This window comes from Apostichopus japonicus, chromosome 7 (assembly GCF_037975245.1).
Source record: "Apostichopus japonicus isolate 1M-3 chromosome 7, ASM3797524v1, whole genome shotgun sequence".
In the NCBI taxonomy this organism is placed as follows: domain Eukaryota; kingdom Metazoa; phylum Echinodermata; class Holothuroidea; order Aspidochirotida; family Stichopodidae; genus Apostichopus; species Apostichopus japonicus.
The window spans coordinates 1,699,201-1,719,897 of record NC_092567.1 but is presented as its reverse complement, the minus strand read 5'-3'; the positions used below and the strand labels follow the sequence as shown (position 1 = coordinate 1,719,897).

General features: G+C 36.1%; 1 protein-coding gene across 27 annotated transcripts in view; it reads right to left on the bottom strand.

Annotated features, from left to right (window-relative positions):
* Nucleotides 1-20,697, bottom strand: part of LOC139969956 (myotubularin-related protein 13-like) — a 113,407-nt gene that overhangs the window by 32,188 nt on the left and 60,522 nt on the right. For 8 of the 27 annotated variants that reach the window (XM_071975384.1, XM_071975398.1, XM_071975390.1 and 5 more), the window contains exons 16-29: nt 20,276-20,425; nt 18,849-19,162; nt 18,226-18,383; nt 17,057-17,130; nt 16,314-16,509; nt 14,247-14,389; nt 13,313-13,491; nt 11,058-11,308; nt 9,465-9,524; nt 7,539-7,589; nt 3,601-3,802; nt 2,994-3,190; nt 2,174-2,434; nt 873-911 (exon numbers count right to left, since the gene is read on the bottom strand). In XM_071975384.1, the coding sequence (XP_071831485.1) occupies nt 873-911; nt 2,174-2,434; nt 2,994-3,190; nt 3,601-3,802; nt 7,539-7,589; nt 9,465-9,524; nt 11,058-11,308; nt 13,313-13,491; nt 14,247-14,389; nt 16,314-16,509; nt 17,057-17,130; nt 18,226-18,383; nt 18,849-19,162; nt 20,276-20,425 (2,275 nt within the window). Of the gene's footprint in view, nt 1-403; nt 443-872; nt 912-2,173; nt 2,435-2,993; nt 3,191-3,600; nt 3,803-7,538; nt 7,590-9,464; nt 9,525-11,057; nt 11,309-13,312; nt 13,492-14,246; nt 14,390-16,313; nt 16,510-17,056; nt 17,131-18,225; nt 18,384-18,848; nt 19,163-20,275; nt 20,426-20,697 lie in introns of all 27 variants that reach the window. The other 19 variants (XM_071975387.1, XM_071975401.1, XM_071975394.1 and 16 more) reach the window with 6 other exon arrangements.

Genomic DNA, 20,697 nt, shown 5'->3' with positions numbered 1-20,697 from the left:
AGTGCACCCTTGCCTTCTTAATCTAACCACACCTAATCACAATAGCTAGGATAAAGTGAAGTTACCTTGGTACCAAGTTTTGGAAGTTTTCATTAGGGTAGGAGAAGTAATTAAATTTTGCAAAGCTGCCAGAAAGTAGCCCCAAAGTGATAAAACATTCAATTCTTTAGGGAGGAGGGAGGGGTAGGGAATGTCTTTTTACATGCATTGTTTCTGCTTAATCTATGGTGAATATTTCAGTAACTATACCCAGGGAATTGACCTAGTATGAAATTATATACTGTACACAATGCATAGTACAGATACACACTGAAGCTCAACTCTGATCATCTCAAGTTTGTAAGAAGAAGCTTTCAAAATGTATACAATTCGAGGATTTGCAATTCCTGTATTCAAAAAATACCTTTGTTCCTTAATCTGGGACCCTTGAATCGCATAAAACCTTCAAATATAAACAACCAATGTTAACTTTAACTTCTTCACCTAAAATATGTTACTATCCACTTTCTTGTTGTCTAAATCAAGAATTAACATATTAACTTAATATATTGCTTGAAACCCAAAATAACATTAAGGAAACGAGGAATGAAACTATTTATTATATTTTAGCATCATTTAAAACCTTGAAAGTTATATCAGAATATAAGCAAGTGACAAATATGTGACTTTCTCCAAGCCTCAATTGATATGAAACAAATGATTGTTTGTTTGCCAATGAATTTGCTCAAGATGTTAATATATTCTGGGTGCAAAATGAGCAATTACTTATGTTTGCTTCTGATAGTCAATGATTTGAGAAGCTCATATTCTTCAAGCTACCCAAAGTAACTTTTAACTGTATTTTCATGACAGCATGCAGTACTGAAAAATACCTTTACTCCCAAAACTGGGACTCTTGAATCTCCTAAAACCTTTAAATAGAAACAACCAAAATCAAATTATTATGCCTTGACCTTATGAGTAAACATGAACCACTTTGAAACTATACAAAATGGCTGACTCAATAAACTGAGTATTTGAATCCCTTTCATTTCCTGGTTTAAATTAATATCCTTAGTAACTTTTCATGATCTAAACACAGTGTACACAGACGGACAAAGATACACCGTTAGTCTCAGTATACACAGATGGACAAATATACATCATTAGAAGGTATTAACACAGGGATGACAAAGATGGCGGTGGGAATGTGGTCAAATACACAAGGATAACAAATGCATGCTACGTAAATAAGCTCAGCATCAATCATTTTCACACAGACAAAATTCAAACCTCTCTTATTGCTCACTTAAGGGCATAGACAATTTGTACATTTGAATATTTTAAGGACGTTTAAGGATTGCTTATTTGCAACAACGATGAAACAAACGCAAGAAATTCGTTGTGGAACTTGCTTGATTTTATTTCAAGGAAACTGCTATAAATAGACAGCGGGATTTGTGATGTTTTCGAAGACCTGTTGTTACTATCTACTTGACACAAAGCTCAGGGAAGCTTGCATTGTTTTAAACAGTATTGTAAGATGAAGGAGGATATAGAACAATGGTGAACACTTCTGGTTAAATCAATGTGTTAACAAATTCAAAACTGGGTATAAAACTGGGTATAAAACTAATGCATTGTGGCACTATAGACCTAACATACACCTAACACCAAGCATACAAGCTCTATAAGACCAAGCATATGATTGTCCCTGTTCACCAAAACAGAACCACACACCCATGCCAGCACCACCTGAAACCCCTTACCACCGTCACCAGGATGTTAGTGTGATTCTCATTCAAACCACGACTGTTTCTGTACTTTTCTGTTTTCCAGTGAGTTTTCTAATATGGTCTAATCTAACAAACAGTAAGAGCTACGACCCTAATTCTCTATCTGGAGATTAACAGACATTCAACAAAGACAGATCACACATTTTATGTGATATATTTTGAAGTTGCTTCAATTCTAAGTCTCTTCTCCAAAGTAGTAATGATTATATTAAATCTTTTTGTATTTTACAGACAAAATTTTAAAGAAATAGCCATCATTTATTTGCTGTCATAAGGCAAACCCTTTTCTTACTTAAATTGAAACAAACCACTTATTTAAAACTGTTCATACAAACATCTTTAGAACCAATTATCTGAAACATAGTACTTAGCTATTATTTGTCAGCCTCCAAACTTACTTGGCCTGAGGCTCTGGATGGACTTCCCTCCACTGGACCTTAGCAAACCTCTTTGTAGAAGAGTTCCACTTCGTTGATCATGTTGCTTGCGGGAGCCTATTATGGGAGTCCTGTCTGCTCCTTCGTTAGTAGCAGGCATGATAGTGTTGAGACTAACCAGGGAGTCACTCTTGTAATAACTCCCATATGGTGTGTTCAACACGACTGTTGAGAAATACTTTTCTTGCTCTAGGCTTTTACTGGTGCTGGTATCAGAAGCTCCTGAAAAATGAATAGAAAAAACCAGTGTCCATTTCGTTAAGGGTAGACACCATTAGATGGCTGTAATCATTTCCTAGGCATTCTGTTATTATCAACATAGTTTCAAAGACAACAACAAGAACATTACAAACCATGCTCAAAATCAAGGGTGAGAGGGCAAGAAGGCAGTTAATTGGATTGTAAACAGATTAACACACATTTATCATGAGAGGAGCGATCCTCCACTACTAGCAACCTTTGTTAGTGGTTGGAGAACAATTGCATCAAAATAGTAAATATGGGCATGATCAATGGTAGTATACTGTAATAACTAGCATGTAAACAAATGAGAAAGTTGTACCCTGTTGTGCCCCCTGAGACTTCCCACTGCCCCCCGGGGGGCGGCAGGGACCACTTTGAGAACCACTGATCTAGCATAATAACTAGAATGTAAACAGATGAGAAAGAGGATACAGTTTGCATCCTTAGTAATATCAATTCTCTCTGACACGCTAGCAGAAGTCTACATATAATGAAAGAAGAGGTTAACTCAAGTGAGAGTTTCTTCTCCTACACTCACCAGTAGAGGCATTCTGTGATGACTTGATCATACCCATGACCCCTCTGCCATGAAATCCACTAGACCTAATCAAGAGTGACTTTGTTCTCGGATGTCTCCAACAGATACTTGGGAAACGGTTCTGGCGATGACACTTGGCTAATCTCCTGATGTTATCATCGGAGCAGGCACCGGGTACTACGACAACTGGTGGATAACTGCAACGGGAAGAGAACAATTACAGAAATTAGAGATATCATCGGACCTAATATGCAACAGCTGCTGTCATACACAAGATGCTATATAAAAGACAACAATGGAAAACAATGGAATGTAATGTTCTGGCAAATAATCAACTTACACTGTTCATAGAGCACCCACCCTCTTGATGAAACATAAATTGCATTTTTCTGGCCTGAATTACAAGAAACAAAGGACAGATTTACATAAAACCCATCAACCAGGCAATTATGCTGACAAGGCCAATGAGCAGAAATCGCCCCTTTTTAATAAACATCGTTTTTTTCACTCATGCTGGTTTGAATTAAAAATTGGACATAATCTAACACAACGCCAGCAACACTGAAGACTTCCCTATAAGTGCTGATTCCACCCAAAAAACACAAACCTCTTGCAGACTTCAAAGTGTATGTTGACTTCAGATATCCTGAATGGAGCCACCGGCACTGACTTTGATTGGGCACCATTGGCATTAGGCAGGCTTCCCAGGCCTAGTCGATGGTAGTCTTGCACAAACAGCCGCTCTATCAACTTTTCTGGTGTTAAATGGTCTCTTGGCTTTAATGTTCCTGTGTCATTCTCATCAATCACTGAAAGTTAGAGGAAATGAAACTTTGAAATTACCAAGGGACGTCATCACGTGTAAGGTATGTCATTGCTTAAAGTTTATTTGGAAAAAGTTTCTTTTGCATTTGTCTACATTTTTTGCTTGTTTAACTTATGTTGCCTTGACATAGCATTCTTCTGCTACCCCTACCTCCACCCCAATAAAATAGGGAAGCAAAATATCAAATGATTTCACACCAATTTCAATGCCAAGACTGCAAATCTCTCAAACCAGAAGTGCAATAAGTGATGCAATTGTGTCTCTTTGCCCAAAAAATCAAAATACAACAGTACTTAACAACACCTGACCTACTGTACACACACACACATTAGTACTCAAATACACATTTAACCATTAGATAATTGCTACCCTGTCAAACATATCATAAAGAAAGAAATGAGATAACCCTCAAAACCAAGAAAAAACAAAGTACAAGAAAATTAGGCAAAAGCAGAAGAAAAATGGCAAGAAATGAGGTTAGCTCCAGAGAATTGGTTGCATAAATATGAAATGATCAAAATAGGACACCAAACAATATTTCTTTCCAAATGGACAAATTTGATCTTCACAGCTTCCATACATAATGATTATGTAACTGGCAACATATAACTGACTTAGCATGGCAGCTACAAGGTCTTCACCAAACCCAGCAATATTATATGCAAAACCTTAAAGACACAGAATAAGTAAATTGTGGGATATCTATGTGTGGTAATGACTGGACCCATCATTTCATGCAAAACTTTAAAGACACAGAATAAGTCAATTGTGGGATATCTGAGTGTGGTAATGCAAAACCTTAAATACACAGAAATCTGTGTGTGGTAATGACTGGGAAAGAATATGTGTTATACTCTTATATTGAAAAGATACAAGTTATCGCTAGGTAATAGTAAGAAAAGTTGTGGACATGAATAGAAGTTGGGGGTGGTGGGGGGGGGGTTGGTGGCAACAGGGAGGTAAGAGCTTAAGATGCATGTAAAGTTAGCCTATGTAGGTCAGTTGATAAGCAAAAGTGAAGTCATTAATATCTATGATGTATACCAAGGTGAATGTTACTTGACGTATGACCAGCCCTGTTTATTTTTCAAATCAAATATCTTCTCTCTACATTGCTAAACAAAACATGCAGGATGTTATAAATCACTAAAATATATTTGTAAACTCAAATGTGACTGGAATGAAGTAAGAAATAAATTTAAACTCAACAAAAAAGTAAAAGATTCCTGATAAGAATCTATGCAACCCTTAAGGGGGGGGGGGGGTGTTCGATGAGTTATGATGAAAACAAGTATTGTCACTCAATAAGCAAATTCATATTTCATTGTAGGGAAACCGTCAGGCAACTGAGATTGAAAAAATCCATAAATTCATTGCATATGGCAATTTGGAGATTGGGAGTGAGAAATTGCTTCTATCATTAAGAAATGTAGTGGATATTAAGTAAGCTAGTAGCATCTTCGCAGCGTCTTTGCACAAACCTGATCAGAAGCAAGAGCATTAAGAGTAACAGCTACTATTCAAAAAAACTGTTTTAGCTAAACTGAATCCTGAATTGAGGCTAACAAAACATACTTTGTTTAAAATTCTCACTAATAAGCTTTAATGTCATCATCCAAAACCTCTGAAGGCTTCTTGACTATCAACTAACTCAATATATATAAACATTCCTAAACTAACCATTAAAGTATATGGATTTCAAATTAGCAAATGCATATATGTTTATTCCCTGCTTTCTGAGGTTCTATTTAACTTCTTATGCATATATTTTTCTTCCTTGCTGTCTGAGGTTCTACTTGACTCTTTATACATATATGTTTATTCCTTGCTTTCTGAGGTTCTATTTAACTTCTTATGCATATATTTTTCTTCCTTGCTGTCTGAGGTTCTACTTGACTCTTTATACATATATGTTTATTCCTTGCTTTCTGAGGTTCTATTTAACTTCTTATGCATATATTTTTCTTCCTTGCTGTCTGAGGTTCTACTTGACTCTTTATACATATATGTTTATTCCTTGCTTTCTGAGGTTCTATTGACTTCTTATGCATATATTTTTCTTCTTCGCTTTCTGAGGTTCTACTTGACTCTTTATACATATATGTTTCTTCCTTGCTTCTGGTTAAGCTCTTGCTGTTTATATTTTATGGGTATAAATAATAAGAGTAACTTTAACAGAAGGTGAACACTAGACACTATTATTTCATGCAGGGATAGATTAAATATTGTCTACACTTGTTAGTAAGATATAACGTAGGCATTATAAATTATTATGCAAATCCTTCCATGTGACTACAAAGCAGATACATTGAAGAAGCTTTGATGATGTCTACTAGGTTGTAAACATCATGGTAGACCAACTTAAATTAGTTAAATGAACCACAAATTACATCAGAAATAGCCACCACGTCAATTACCATTCGCAGGAAACATCTAGTTGGCCTACACTATTTGTGATTGATGATGCAAAAATGATAGTTTGCTTTGGTAATGGAAGCAGTTTTATCCATTATTAATGATATTTGCTTCATGATTAAATTTGCCGCAACCTCACACTTTGTAGCTGTCAAACTAGGTGTCACATTTCCAAGTACATATAGATGTAATTATCGTTTGGCCTCATAAAGTTATCCCACTGTTGTAAATGAAACCGACCATAGACATTGTTGCCATGGAGATGTCTTGGAATGCTGTGCATCCAAAATATGGCCGAATATTACCAGTTTGATCACAGTTTGAACCACAACCCAACACAAAAATGCATTTTTAATATGATTTTTCTGCATAATTATCTACAGTCTGAAAGGTTCTTAATAACATCTAGCTAACTTACAATATATTTGTCTGCATAAATCACATTTCAAGTTCTAGCATGAATCTACTGCAGGCATTACTACTATTGGTAAGTGTGCAGTATAGGTAACTAAGAATGATAATAAGATTGCATACACAGCATATCTGATCAAAAAGAACTACTGGTGCTTTTTGTGTATCTTGCATACAATCAAACAGTTTTAGATAAAAAAACTAAGCAAAGTGTTACTTTTGTGTCAATTTCTAAATGTTTCTTCCAAAACTGTAACCAACCAATGTCAGGAGGCAAACTCTGTGAAATTACACCCTCAACTGTCAATAATGTAGTGTTTACATTTTGCGTACCAATTCTGAATGTTTCTGAAGTTTGCATCAATATGACAAAATATTGTAAGATCTTAAAATATTTGGGCATCTTCAGCTATGCATGTTCGCCTGTGTATAAAATTGACTATTTCTGCATGGCAACTTCTTTTGCATAACAAAATATATTATTTTTTCCATGAATCTCATGAATTTGTTTGCACTGTGAAAGTGACTGCATGACAACACAAACCCAACACTTTCAAATTTGAGAATCTGTGAAGTACTACATTTCGTGATGATTCAAACCACTTTCCAATCAACTGCAATGTGTATTGATTGCAGCTATTTGCAAGTTAGTTACTTTGTAAAGTGATTACACAATACAGTATAAGATAACTTTTATAGCAACAAAGTCTTAAAGTGATGAAATGATTAAGTGACTACATGCATATTGAAGTTTTTTCTATGGAAGCAAGGAGAAGTTGCAACCTTTCCTTTATCTCTGTTGGCAGAAAATGTTAAATGTGCAAAAAAACAGTAAAGCAGTAAATGATAGCCCAGATGAATGCAGAGAATGTGATCAGAAGAAATGTTCAAACCTGGCAATTTCTTGCTACCCCATTTCAAAGTAAAGAAAGAATGTTCTGGTTCTACAAGGAAAAATGGGTGATGACAGACATGAATATTACATGAATATTCAAACAAACAGAGATAAACATTGACAAGACTGCCTGCCCTATTAAAACAGGCCGACTGGTTGCACTAGTTAAGACTAGTAGTTGTGGCGTTCCCACTTAAGGTGGTGGGGGGGGGGGAGGGGCATCTCCTGCCACAGATGGTAAACCAGACAATATCAATGGATTATAACAACACAAGTTTTCAGTTACTGAAACACATATGCTACCCAAGACAATAACATGACCATATTGCTGCATACATTCCTACCAATTAACTGCTACATAAAATGCCAATCCCTTACATTGTTCGTTATCAGTTCTGACAGAATGGTACTTTGAATCTTAGATTTCTTGTCATTTATATGTTCTCTACATATAACAATGATCTTTCCCACCTGCCCTGACCCATCCCCTGAATTGTCACCTCTTCTGATAATAATGTTCCAACGTGAATTAGATGTTTCAAATACAGACAGTCAGTCAGTATTTCTCTGGCAAACTAATATTGCAATCATTCATTCAAACGAACAACCAGTTCACAACTGAACCAATTTAATCATTATCACCATCCAGATTGTTAATTTGAGGTAAGCTGTTAAAAGGTGGAATGATCAGTAATTCAGTTAAAAAGTTTGACAGGTTTCCCCACAAGCTCCACAAATAACAGTCAATACCAATACTAAACTATAACAGCTGAAAGAACAAAATTATTAAGAGAAAAAGAAGCCCACTTCTACAGAGTCAGTTAATACAAAGCGTTCTGGTATCTCAAAGGACTGAGAATAAAAGAACATTGCAAATACTGACAATAAAGTAAAATGCAGCACATGAACAGAATAAAGCCTTGTAATTATATACTTTAAATCATTCCATTAAAAGGAATTGAATACTAATGTTATTAAACCACTGAACAACAATAACACCCACATTCATTTAACATGTGCTTATGTCACACAGCTGCAAAGTGTGTTTTAGTATGTTAAGTAGAATAGAGTTTATCAAGGGGAATTTCTTGTGCTATGAGAGGAGACTTTGAGACTATACACTATCAAATAAATGATTCTCTGCTTGGTAACATATATGATAACAGATCATCGGTTGCCTTCTTAACTACCTATAAAACTTAGTCAGATGGAATTACACTTCCCCCTTTATTTGACTTTCATGGTTACCTTTCTTGAAATAGGAACCTTTACATGGTTTGTTGGAGCCATTTCAGTGTAACCATTCCAATGTATGAAATAATGATGTTAACACCTTTGGTTTGCAACACACTTTCCTTTTATAAATGGTTTGATAGACATTTAATAGAGCAATTGTTTATCTATACTCAAGCTTCACTTAAAATTTGCAGAAAAATGTGAAACAGAAATTTTCTCTTCCTTTGGCATTTTTGCTGAATTTTTGCAATGCTCTTGTACCAAAATATCTAACCTGCTTCACACTTTATCAATCATTACTAGCCAATGACTGTTACCATAGAAATCTACAACTCTTCTTGACAACCAACCTACTGTGGTAGTAGTTAAGTCTATTTATGTCTTTTTATGAATAGGAGTGTTAACCCTACTACCTTTCAATCATAAGGTCCGGAGTTCGAGTCACTCCAAGATTAATGTATGTCGTCCAGTTACAGAGTTGTTGGTAATTGACAACATGGACGTTAAATATGAATCTAAGAGACTGACTTCGGTCGGCTTGCGGCTTTGATAAGCCAAGGAGGCTTCTTCGCGAGTTCCTGCTTGCAGGAGGATCTAAAGATACATGTATCTGTTGGTGTCATGTGAGTGAGTTAGTGTGTCAGTGGGTGCACCCAGTTACCACCATTACCACTAAAAGCACGCAAACCTGTATTAACTGATGGCATCACGAAGTTTCTGTCCAATGTGAAGACAGACAAATCAATACCTGGAGGGCATCAAGGAGAGAAGTGCAAAGGAAATCAAAATACTCCAAAGTTTGATAAATATTGATAAATTAAGCCGTCATCATGCAGAACTTTTTGGGAGGAAATGCGTCATTTCTCATTAACATTGAATAACCATGTGAATGTTAACAGAAATAAAATAAAAAAGAATTGTGAATTAAAATTCAAATGTCATCGTTACGAACATGGACATCGATGATCTGAATAAAAACTCTGAAAATGACGATTCTTGACTAGGCACCAGTGGCATCAGGAGGCTCTGGTTTTAACATGAAGACAGACAATCATTATTTCTTATCGATATGACAGGAAATCTATAGAAGGATGTCCAGGAAAGATGTGCAAGGAATCAGAATCCAATCCAAAGCTTTGCTTAAGAGACGAGGAAACATGCAGAGCATTTACTTTTGGTTTTATTTTCATGTATTTCCTGTACACTTTACAAAGAGAACTATAGCCTGTAAATATTAAGAGTTTCATGTATTTCCTTTACACTTTACAAAGAAAACTACAGCCTGTAAATATTAAGAGTTTCATATATTTCCTGTACATTTTACAAGAAAATTATAGCCTGTATACATTAAGAGAGATCTAGCAATTTATAAGTAACAGTTTCTCATGAAGACCTGGATTTAAACCTCATAGGTAAGATTTACTTCATATTTAGAGGCATTATTGACATTATGGACATATGTGTGCTACTAGTCTTACTCTTCATTCGTTTCTTCAAACTGCTATTGTCTTAATTACCTAAAAGTTCTAATTAACCTGCAGGAGCCTTGCCTTGCACGGCTCGAACAGGAATTTCATTCTGACCATGCATTATGGACAAGGTTCTGCTGACTTATCACTGAGCTTATCACTGAGCTGTTTAGTGTGAGCCTCTCAAAATATGACTAATAATTGCAGAGGCTCACACTAAACTCTGTCAAGAAGGAAAATGACCAAACACAAGTTGATATAAAAAGAACAGCTTTAACTATAACCTAGGCAACAAAGTAAAGTTAAATGTGAATTATGTTACCAGTGACAAGATAAACTGCAGTGCAACTATCTTATTGTTAAACTGAATCTCTGGAAGGCAGACACTGTTTAGACAATGACAGTAATTTGTTATGTAGAATTGTCATACTGTCAACACCTTATTCCTTCCTAGTTATCTGAGATAAATATATAAGAATGTAAGTTATCTAGACAGAGACTAGACCAATGACAAGCCAATTTATAAATATGTACTTTCATGTATTTATACTGGTTTTTAATAAACTTGAAACTTGAGACCATATAGCTCTGAAAGGAACCTTCACACCTCGCAAGTGGGAGGCACAATTCAGATAGCAGACTAGTGAAGTCTTTCTTGAATTAACATTGAACTAACAAACCCCACCATCCCAAATCAGCTCTTTGAAATAAGTTAAAGGTTTCCAAAGCGAATTCTGATTCATTGAAAAGGGATCAGCCTTGGCTAAATTTTCCAGCTAGAAGAAAAGATGGCAGATGAGTTGAATACTTACTGGATAGTTCATCATCTTCCAGCATGAGACTAGAGGGCCGACTATCAACATCTGTCACACTGTCCACACTGGTTGACATCACACTGTTTCGGTTGCTAGATGACTGATGTTGCAATCTGGCCACTGTGGCTGGGTCACCAATGTTAAATGGGGGAACAGCATACTTCTCCTTCCTAGGGGTGGATTTACCCTTCCCTGTGTGTGACCTCCTGCCACTCCTTAGGAATGTTTTAGAAGTCTTTGCAATTTTTCTAAAAGTTAACATAAAAGAAATCAAGAATATCAGTGACTATTATAAACAGTCTTTTCAAGGATGTGATCAGATGAGCATTGTTTTAAATGCCAGATACTTAGATAAAGAACTCAGATATACTATTTACGATCTGACATCAGTGATCAGAAATACCCAAGAAAAGATCTCTATCAACTCGGCTATCAAAGTCTTTGTTGGTGATTGCACCTATTTAGCCATTTATTTACTGGATGCGCCAGTGAGAAGCCACAGTAACTTACATACCATGTTCTAATTGTGTGTGTTTGTTGCACAATTATATACTGTAATATTTCTTTCTATTACTAGAATTATAGGGAGTGGGGCACTTTGTCAAGCCCACAAAGGGTTTATTGTTTTAATTGTGTGTATTTGTTTATATCGCTATTATAGACTGTAACATTTCTTTATATTACTTTAATTATAGGGAGTGGGGCACTTTGTCAAGCCCACAAGGGTTTATTGTTCTATTTGTGTGTGTTTGTTTATATTGCTATTATATACTGTAATATTTCTTTATATTACTTGAATTATAGGGAGTGGGGCACTTTGTCAAGCCCACAAGGGTTTATTGTTCAAATTGTGTGTTTGTTGCACTATTAAATATGGTAATATGTCTTTATATTACTTTAATTATAGGGAGTGGGGCATTTGGTCAAGCCCACAAAGGGTTAATTGTTCTATTTGTGTGTGTTTGTTTATATTGCTATGATATACTGTAATATTTCTTTATATTACATTCATTACAGGCAGTGGGGCACTTTGTCAAGCCCACAAGGGTTTATTGTTCAATTTGTGTGTGTTTGTTTATATTGCTATTATATACTGTAATATTTCTTTATATTACATTCATTACAGGCAGTGGGGCACTTTGTCAAGCCCACAAAGGGTTAATTGTTCTATTTGTGTGTGTTTGTTTATATTGCTATTATATACTGTAATATTTCTTTATATTACATTCATTACAGGCAGTGGGGCACTTTGTCAAGCCCACAAAGGGTTAATTGTTCTATTTGTGTGTGTTTGTTTATATTGCTATTATATACTGTAATATTTCTTTATATTACATTCATTACAGGCAGTGGGGCACTTTGTCAAGCCCACAAAGGGTTAATTGTTCTATTTGTGTGTGTTTGTTTATATTGCTATTATATACTGTAATATTTCTTTATATTACATTCATTACAGGCAGTGGGGCACTTTGTCAAGCCCACAAAGGGTTAATTGTTCTATTTGTGTGTGTTTGTTTATATTGCTATTATATACTGTAATATTTCTTTATATTACATTCATTACAGGCAGTGGGGCACTTTGTCAAGCCCACAAAGGGTTAATTGTTCTATTTGTGTGTGTTTGTTTATATTGCTATTATATACTGTAATATTTCTTTATATTACATTCATTACAGGCAGTGGGGCACTTTGTCAAGCCCACAAAGGGTTAATTGTTCTATTTGTGTGTGTTTGTTTATATTGCTATTATATACTGTAATATTTCTTTATATTACATTCATTACATGCAGTGGGGCACTTTGTCAAGCCCACAAAGGGTTAATTGTTCAATTTGTGTGTTTGTTTATATTGCTATTATATACTGTAATATTTCTTTATATTACATTCATTACAGGCAGTGGGGCACTTTGTCAAGCCCACAAAGGGTTAATTGTTCTATTTGTGTGTGTTTGTTTATATTGCTTTTATATAATGTAATATTTCTTTATATTACTTTCATTATTGGGAGTGGGGCACTTTGTCAAGCCCACAAGGGTTTATTGTTCTACTTCCCTTTACATCATGTCTCCTATCATCTGTTACTTCTTACTCTCTGCTTATTGTAAATATTAATTGCAAGAATGTGAAAAAGAAATAAAATAAAAATGAACTGAAATATATGACCAGGGATCACACCTAATTCACCCTTATCATCTATAAAGAAGTAAACCGTTTGGGAAATGCAATTCAAGTCAAAGAATATATGAAGGTACCTTAATGTTGTGCTTTTCTCTTTATTTTTCATCTGTGCTGTAAGGGCTGGAGACACGTCTGCTCCATGGAAGGCAAACATCTGATACACCGATTGAGGGTACCTCAGTTTCACTGCCGTCTTACGGAACATTTCTATTTTCTCCAGTCCACATTCTTCATCAAAAGCTATTTTCATGAGCTGTAAAAATGTTGATAAGACAAATGGTACTAGTAAAAACCTTAAACTGAGTGCTTAATACTCCTCCTTCTGCATATTTTGTGAATGATCATCATTTACAATTAAATATTATGACTTCATTTCACTCTCTGATATTAGTTATATGTTTATATTATTATATAAACATTGTGAGGAAATGGAAAATAAATGAAATGAAAATGAAAGAAGCAAATGTCTCCATCGAGAATCCTTGTTAACCTTCCTCCAACTAAACATTTTCATACAAAACTGGTGGAGGATCTGTTGCCTACAAGAACATTTCTGCCTCCTACTGGGTATGTCATCCATATTTCCTCCAAATCATGCTAAAAACTTGCTAAAAAATTTCTAAAATACCAAAAAAAAAAAAGATCTTCTGGAGGTTCTGATTCTTCAACTGTTTTTGAGAAATTAAAGAGGATTGACTTAAAACTGTTTTTGAGAAATTAATGAGGGTTAACGTAAAAACTGTTTGGAAAGTGGTTAGCAAATGTTTGTTGAAACTTAAACAGGAGTAACCAGTCCTTTCTACCATATTTGAGGCTAATGTCGATGACCTTTCAGAGTTTAATTGATGTAGTTTACTTTTTCATGTTTCTGTCCTGTCGTTACATGAAAAGATTACTCTTTTAGGATTAATAACACTAACACTATACACTAAGATTTCTTGCTTTTGACATCCACGGGACCTGTAGAAGGGGAGAGGGGGGGTGGGGTAGGGTTTTGTCTGCCATTACCTGGAAGGTCTCAGATCTGAGCTGCATTCCCTCTGGTAGGAACTGTTCTAAGTTCAGTTGGTTGCAGTGATTAGTTACACTAATCTTCTTTTCCTTCAGCAGTGTAGCTACAGGGAAGCTACGAGTCACCACCTGTTCACAGGCTGAAGAATAGAGAGTAATTGAAATATGGTTGTAAGCAGATTCAGACCATGGTAGTATGATAGGCAGAAATAATTGACATTGAATAGGTTAAGTAACCTAAAGTTCCTTGTTTGGCAATACCTTAATTTCTAACTGAGATGACCCCTAATAGGAAAAGACCCTCCTAGACCCACACAACCCACACCCACACAACATGGAGTGTTAGCTCAGTGGTTAACACTGGTGCCTTTCAATCATAAGGTCCCGAGTTTGAGTCACTCCCAAGATTAACGTATGTCGTCCATTTACAGATTTGTTGACAATTCATAATCATGGACGTTAAATATGAATCTACGAGACTGACTTCGGTCAGCTTGTGGCTTTGATAAGCCAATGATGGCTTCTTTGCGAGTTCCTGCTTGCAGGAGGATCTAAAATACATACATAAACATACACCTTCAATTCAAAATATATTAAATTTTATCTAGCTATTTTGTTATATGGCACAGGAATGCCCACAAATCTAGCTGCTGGAGACATCTCATCAGAATTAGCCTCTGGTGACCTCTTTACGCCTACAAAAACACATGTTTAATCACAGATGGCCACAAATGTACCATAGCTTATAGGGGAAGCCCGGAAAGTCATACAGGTCCATTGTCCATGAGAAATGGCATATTTGGTCCAATAATGATGACAGGCTTGCAGTTTTCTGCTCCAAGCTGCCAACTACTATTCTGCGTCACCTACAAGACTACAGCTATGAGTTTACAAAATGTATTTTATTGAATTCAATTGAAAATTACTAAGAAACTAAAGAAGCTTACAGAATAAATGATTCCATCCTAGAAAGCTTGGTACTGTAGTCAAATATCAAAATGACATTTTTATTTCACTTTTCAAGAAACATGCAATATTCCCAATGAGTATCCACTACTGTGCATTATTCTATACTGTACCATAGAGTGCACTGTAGATTTATTCTATACTGTACCATAGAGTATACTGTGCATTTATTCTATACTGTACCATACACTGTGCTCTGCATTTATTGTATACTGTATCATACAGTGTACCATGCATTATTCTATACTGTACCATAGAGTGCACTGTAGATTTATTCTATACTGTACCATAGAGTATACTGTGCATTTATTCTATACTGTACCATACACTGTACTCTGCATTTATTGTATACTGTATCATACAGTGTACCATGCATTATTCTATACTGTACCATAGAGTGCACTGTAGATTTATTCTATACTGTACCATAGAGTATACTGTGCATTTATTCTATACTGTACCATACACTGTACTCTGCATTTATTGTATACTGTATCATACAGTGTACCATGCATTATTCTATACTGTACCATAGAGTGCACTGTAGATTTATTCTATACTGTACCATAGAGTATACTGTGCATTTATTCTATACTGTACCATGCACTGTACTCTGCATTTATTGTATACTGTATCATACAGTGTACCATGCATTATTCTATACTGTACCATAGAGTGCACTGTAGATTTATTCTATACTGTACCATAGAGTATACTGTGCATTTATTCTATACTGTACCATACACTGTACTCTGCATTTATTGTATACTGTATCATACAGTGTACCATGCATTATTCTATACTGTACCATAGAGTGCACTGTAGATTTATTCTATACTGTACCATACAGTATACTGTGCATTTATTCAATACTGTATCCAGTGTACTTTGTTGTATGTGAAGTCCATTGCACCAGTGCCAGCAGTAAGTAGCTCTGTCATGCGATAGCCGACTCTAATGTAAGAGGCTAATCTCACAAGCTTAAAAGCTATGAATGTAACACTGTAGTTGTTTGTGTTCAACATTAAACATTACATGCATTAGTTAGCTAATGATAGGCTACCAGAAATGTAACTAGCCTTATCTAAGCATGTTTACCTTGCATATCAACTGGTGTGCCCTTGAAGATGATTCTGTATGCGGTGATGAAGATCGCTCCCTCAGCTGGAAGAAGGGCTGGACCTCCGAGTACACCTCCCTGGCCATCCTCACGTCCATCGGGCAACAGGTAACCCCTCAGTCCTTCCAGATACAAGTCCTCACCCGGCAGTAGGATGGGTTTTAGAATCGTGGGCTGTCAAACATGTATGGAAGATTAGTATCTCTTCAAATGTGCTTATGCCACAAACTACATTTACAAGATCAGGGCAGGGAAAGCTCATAGTATTTACTGTAGTGGCTTTGATCAAACCGATACCCTTTCAGTAGTGACTGTGTAATATAAATGCAAACATCTACTGACACAATAAATTTGAAAGGCTCTAATCATTTAAGGTCCTGCTAGGATCGAAACGTCAGGCCAACTTACTTTTACACATTCTATTACACAGGCTCTAGTAGATAAGCAGTTTGCTAACAGTTTTATTTTATTTTGACAATAAATTTGAGGAGACTTTTTCCTCAAGCTGGAAAGCAGATAGGTGGCAGTATATCATTTTATAGATAAGTACATAAAACGAACATGAAAGAGGTTCACAATACTGACTTCTATTTCTGTTTTGTAAAACCTTAAAAGTAACTAGACCTGGACAAGGCAGATTTTATAGTCCTAAAACATGGTGCAATCTGACTTTGTATGATCTGCTACACTGCAATGGTTAATTACTTTCTACATTACTCACCTTCTTGATAGGTGGCAACCGTTTGCTCTCTTTGTTCACAGCCTCCAATGTCTCCATCTGCATTGAAACTAACCCTGCAGTCAAATAGAGAGGAATCTCATAAAGTGAAATGTTAAATTTCAATGAATATAAGATCTGAACTATCACACATTTAACTTTGAACATGACCAAGGAAACAGAAGGAAACAAATGCAAAATGATGTTACATGAAACAGTTACATGAAACATACAACTGAACATGGTGAACAAAGTACTAATACAACTGAACATGGTGAACAATGTATATATACCTGAACATGGTGAACAGAGTATTCTGAACATTTTGAACAATACAACTGAACATGATGAACAAAGTATATACAACTAAACATGGTGAACAAAGTATATACAACTGAACATGATGAACAAAGTATATACAACTAAACATGGTGAACAAAGTATATACAACTGAACATGATGAACAAAGTATATACAACTAAACATGGTGAACAAAGTATATACAACTGAACATGATGAACAAAGTATATACAACTAAACATGGTGAACAAAGTATATACAACTGAACATGGTGAACAAAGTATATACAACTGAACATGGTGAACAAAGTATATACAACTGAACATGGTGAACAAAGTATGTACAACTAAACATGGTGAACAAAGTATATACAACTGAACATGGTGAACAAAGTAGTTTTAAACTTGTGTCCATCCAACCTTTAATGCTAACACCACACGTCAATTAGGATGTAGCAATAGTGTATATGTGGAACCCAAGACCTACCCATTGCACAGACCTGTGTGTATATGGACCATAGCTATAGCACAATGCTCAGAGTATGGAACACATTTTATATTTTTTGTATTTTTGTTGAGCATAGCTCCTAGTTTAAGCACAAACTGTATAGAGGATGAATTCAAGCAGTCTATATTACAAACATAACTTTCTAGTATAAGCACAAACTGAATATAAGGATAAATTCAAGCAGTCTATATATATACCATACAAACCTAACCTTAGCAAGAGGTTCACATTGTATGAGACTTAGGAATTTGCCTAAGTTCATGATATATTATAATACATTTACATTGACCTCCAACTATGATACAATTAGCGTTACAAATCAAGACATTGTCCTTGAACTGTACAAAGAGAGTCATTTTACTTACCAGGAATCATTGTGTGTAAGTTTTTAAGATGATCCTGCGACACACCAGCCTCTGTGCAAACTTTGTCGATGAATCTGGATACAAACTTACAGACCACAGCACCGACATCACTGTCAGCATAGTCTATTTCTCTATCATAGTCATCACTACCACCAATACTGCAAATAAGAGAAACACTAGTCAGTTATATCAAACATGAAACCTACCAAACGACACTCTGTTGGCTAAGACAATAATAATAACAATAAGTGCAAATTTATATAGCGCCAATATCCAGACGAAACCAATGCTCAGTGGCGCTAGTGCTCAGCAAAGGCAGTCAAAAATAGATTTGAGTTTGTTTTTGAAAATGTTAACATTGGGTGCCGACTTGATGTGCACTGGAAGTGAGTTCCAAAGAGAAGGAGCGGCATTAGAAAACGATCGTTGACCAAATGACTTGAGCTTCCACTTAGGTACATGGAGCAGTAGCTGATTTGAGGATCGGAGAGAGCGGGTGGTGGTCTTCCGACTGATCATGCTACTCATGTATTCTGGTGCTAATCCATGCAGGGCTTTATATGTGAGCAGGATGATCTTGAAGTTTATCCTGTAGAAAGCTTAGGATTGAGTTAGACTCTTACCTTCCAGTTTGGTTACTACTGCCACCACTGTCTCTTTCCAGTGTTATTGAGTTCTTTAGTCCTCTACTTGCGTCTAATGGTACTCGAAGACAAACCATCCTATTAGCATAATGCACTGCTTGACTATATACAATCCCTTCTTCGTTTTGAATGAGTTCATCCTGCACTTCTCTGGACAGGTGAGGCCAACTCTTCAGTTGTTCGGCTGCTATTTCCAGAGCGGTCTTGTCCTCCGGTACCGAGACTCCATTAGTAGATGTGTTGCTTGAATTACTAAGAGAGTCTGAACTTGCAGCAAACCCCTCATTGTGAGCCTGTGAAATATTAACTCATCTTAACTTTAACATATCAAAAGTTTACTTTTAGTCATTTTTGTAATATTCTTTATTTCAACCCAGTTTTGTTTTTTCTTCTGCACAATGGCAAGTGAAATGTGCTCCTCTGTAAAGGTCTTCTCTTGGCTAAATGATGGTTAAGCACATGGTTCTGCTCTTCGGGGTGTGGGCATGTAATCATTAATGGACTAGAGACATGTGACTATCAATAATGAGACATGAATACCACAGGGAAACATGCTACTGTTAACCCCATTGTGGTTATCAGCTTGTTACTAGGTGGGCTCTCCAAGAAGCAAGAAAGTTACTATGTACACTGCACACAGGTGTTCTACTAAAGGTTTACAAATACTGGAACCATGGATAAATATAAGCAAGCAGGCTGTACAAACTACTGTACAAGCAATAAGAACAGCCAAGTAGATCACCTCAGGGAAAATATCTGGTCATAGAATCACACTTAAAGGAAAAACCAACATGTCACACATCTGCACTGCCTCAGACAACCTGGCCTCACTACTAACGTTAGAGAACACATCTGTACTGCCTCAGACAACCTGGGCTCACTACTAAGGTTTGAGAACACATCTGTACTGCCTCAGACAACCTGGGCTCATTACTAAGGTTAGAGAACACATTTGCACAGACAACCTGGGCTCACTACTAAGGTTAGAAAACACATTTGCACTGCCTCAGACAACCTGGGCTCACTACTAAGGTTAGAGAACACATCTGTACTGCCTCAGACAACCTGGGCTCATTACTAAGGTTAGAGAACACATTTGCACAGACAACCTGGGCTCACTACTAAGGTTAGAAAACACATTTGCACTGCTTCAGACAACCTGGGCTCACTACTAATGTTCTTAGCCAAATTGCTTGTGCAACAACATGAATGCATCCAAAAAAGTATTGATAAAGTAATTCTCTGTGCTCACACTGTCTGAACGTGATGCAATTTTAATTCCTAATCATCGATCCTGCATATACAATTAAGAAATCTCCAAATGAACAGATATTGTTGTACAAATGAACTCTTCACGACACTGATACGAAGCAAGCAAAGATCTCAACAATATAACTTAAATTTACCTCTTTATGATTGCTTTCTGGTAAATAGAGAGCTTTAATGTTAAGCTCCACATCAGCATAGAAGGCTGTCTCCCAGAATTGAGTACTGGCCCAGACTGGGTGATCCTGAGTACAGCTATAGGCAAACTGAATCACTCCGGGGCAAAGTTTCTGTAGGAACATCAAATGTTGATATATTCAAAACAGCTGGTATATATACAATTGGTTATACATAGGATCACACTGCTGGTGAAGTATGTCCACCCAGACAATGCTAAGAAGCATATTGTAGATTTGTTTATGTAAATACAAAGATCAACTGTCTCATTTTTCTTATTAAAAATCAAATCCAACCCTTCAAGCTGATATTTTATACATCTCAAAATACCACAGTATGAAGATGAACAAAGCACCCACACCCAACTCTAAGGCCTGACACTAAG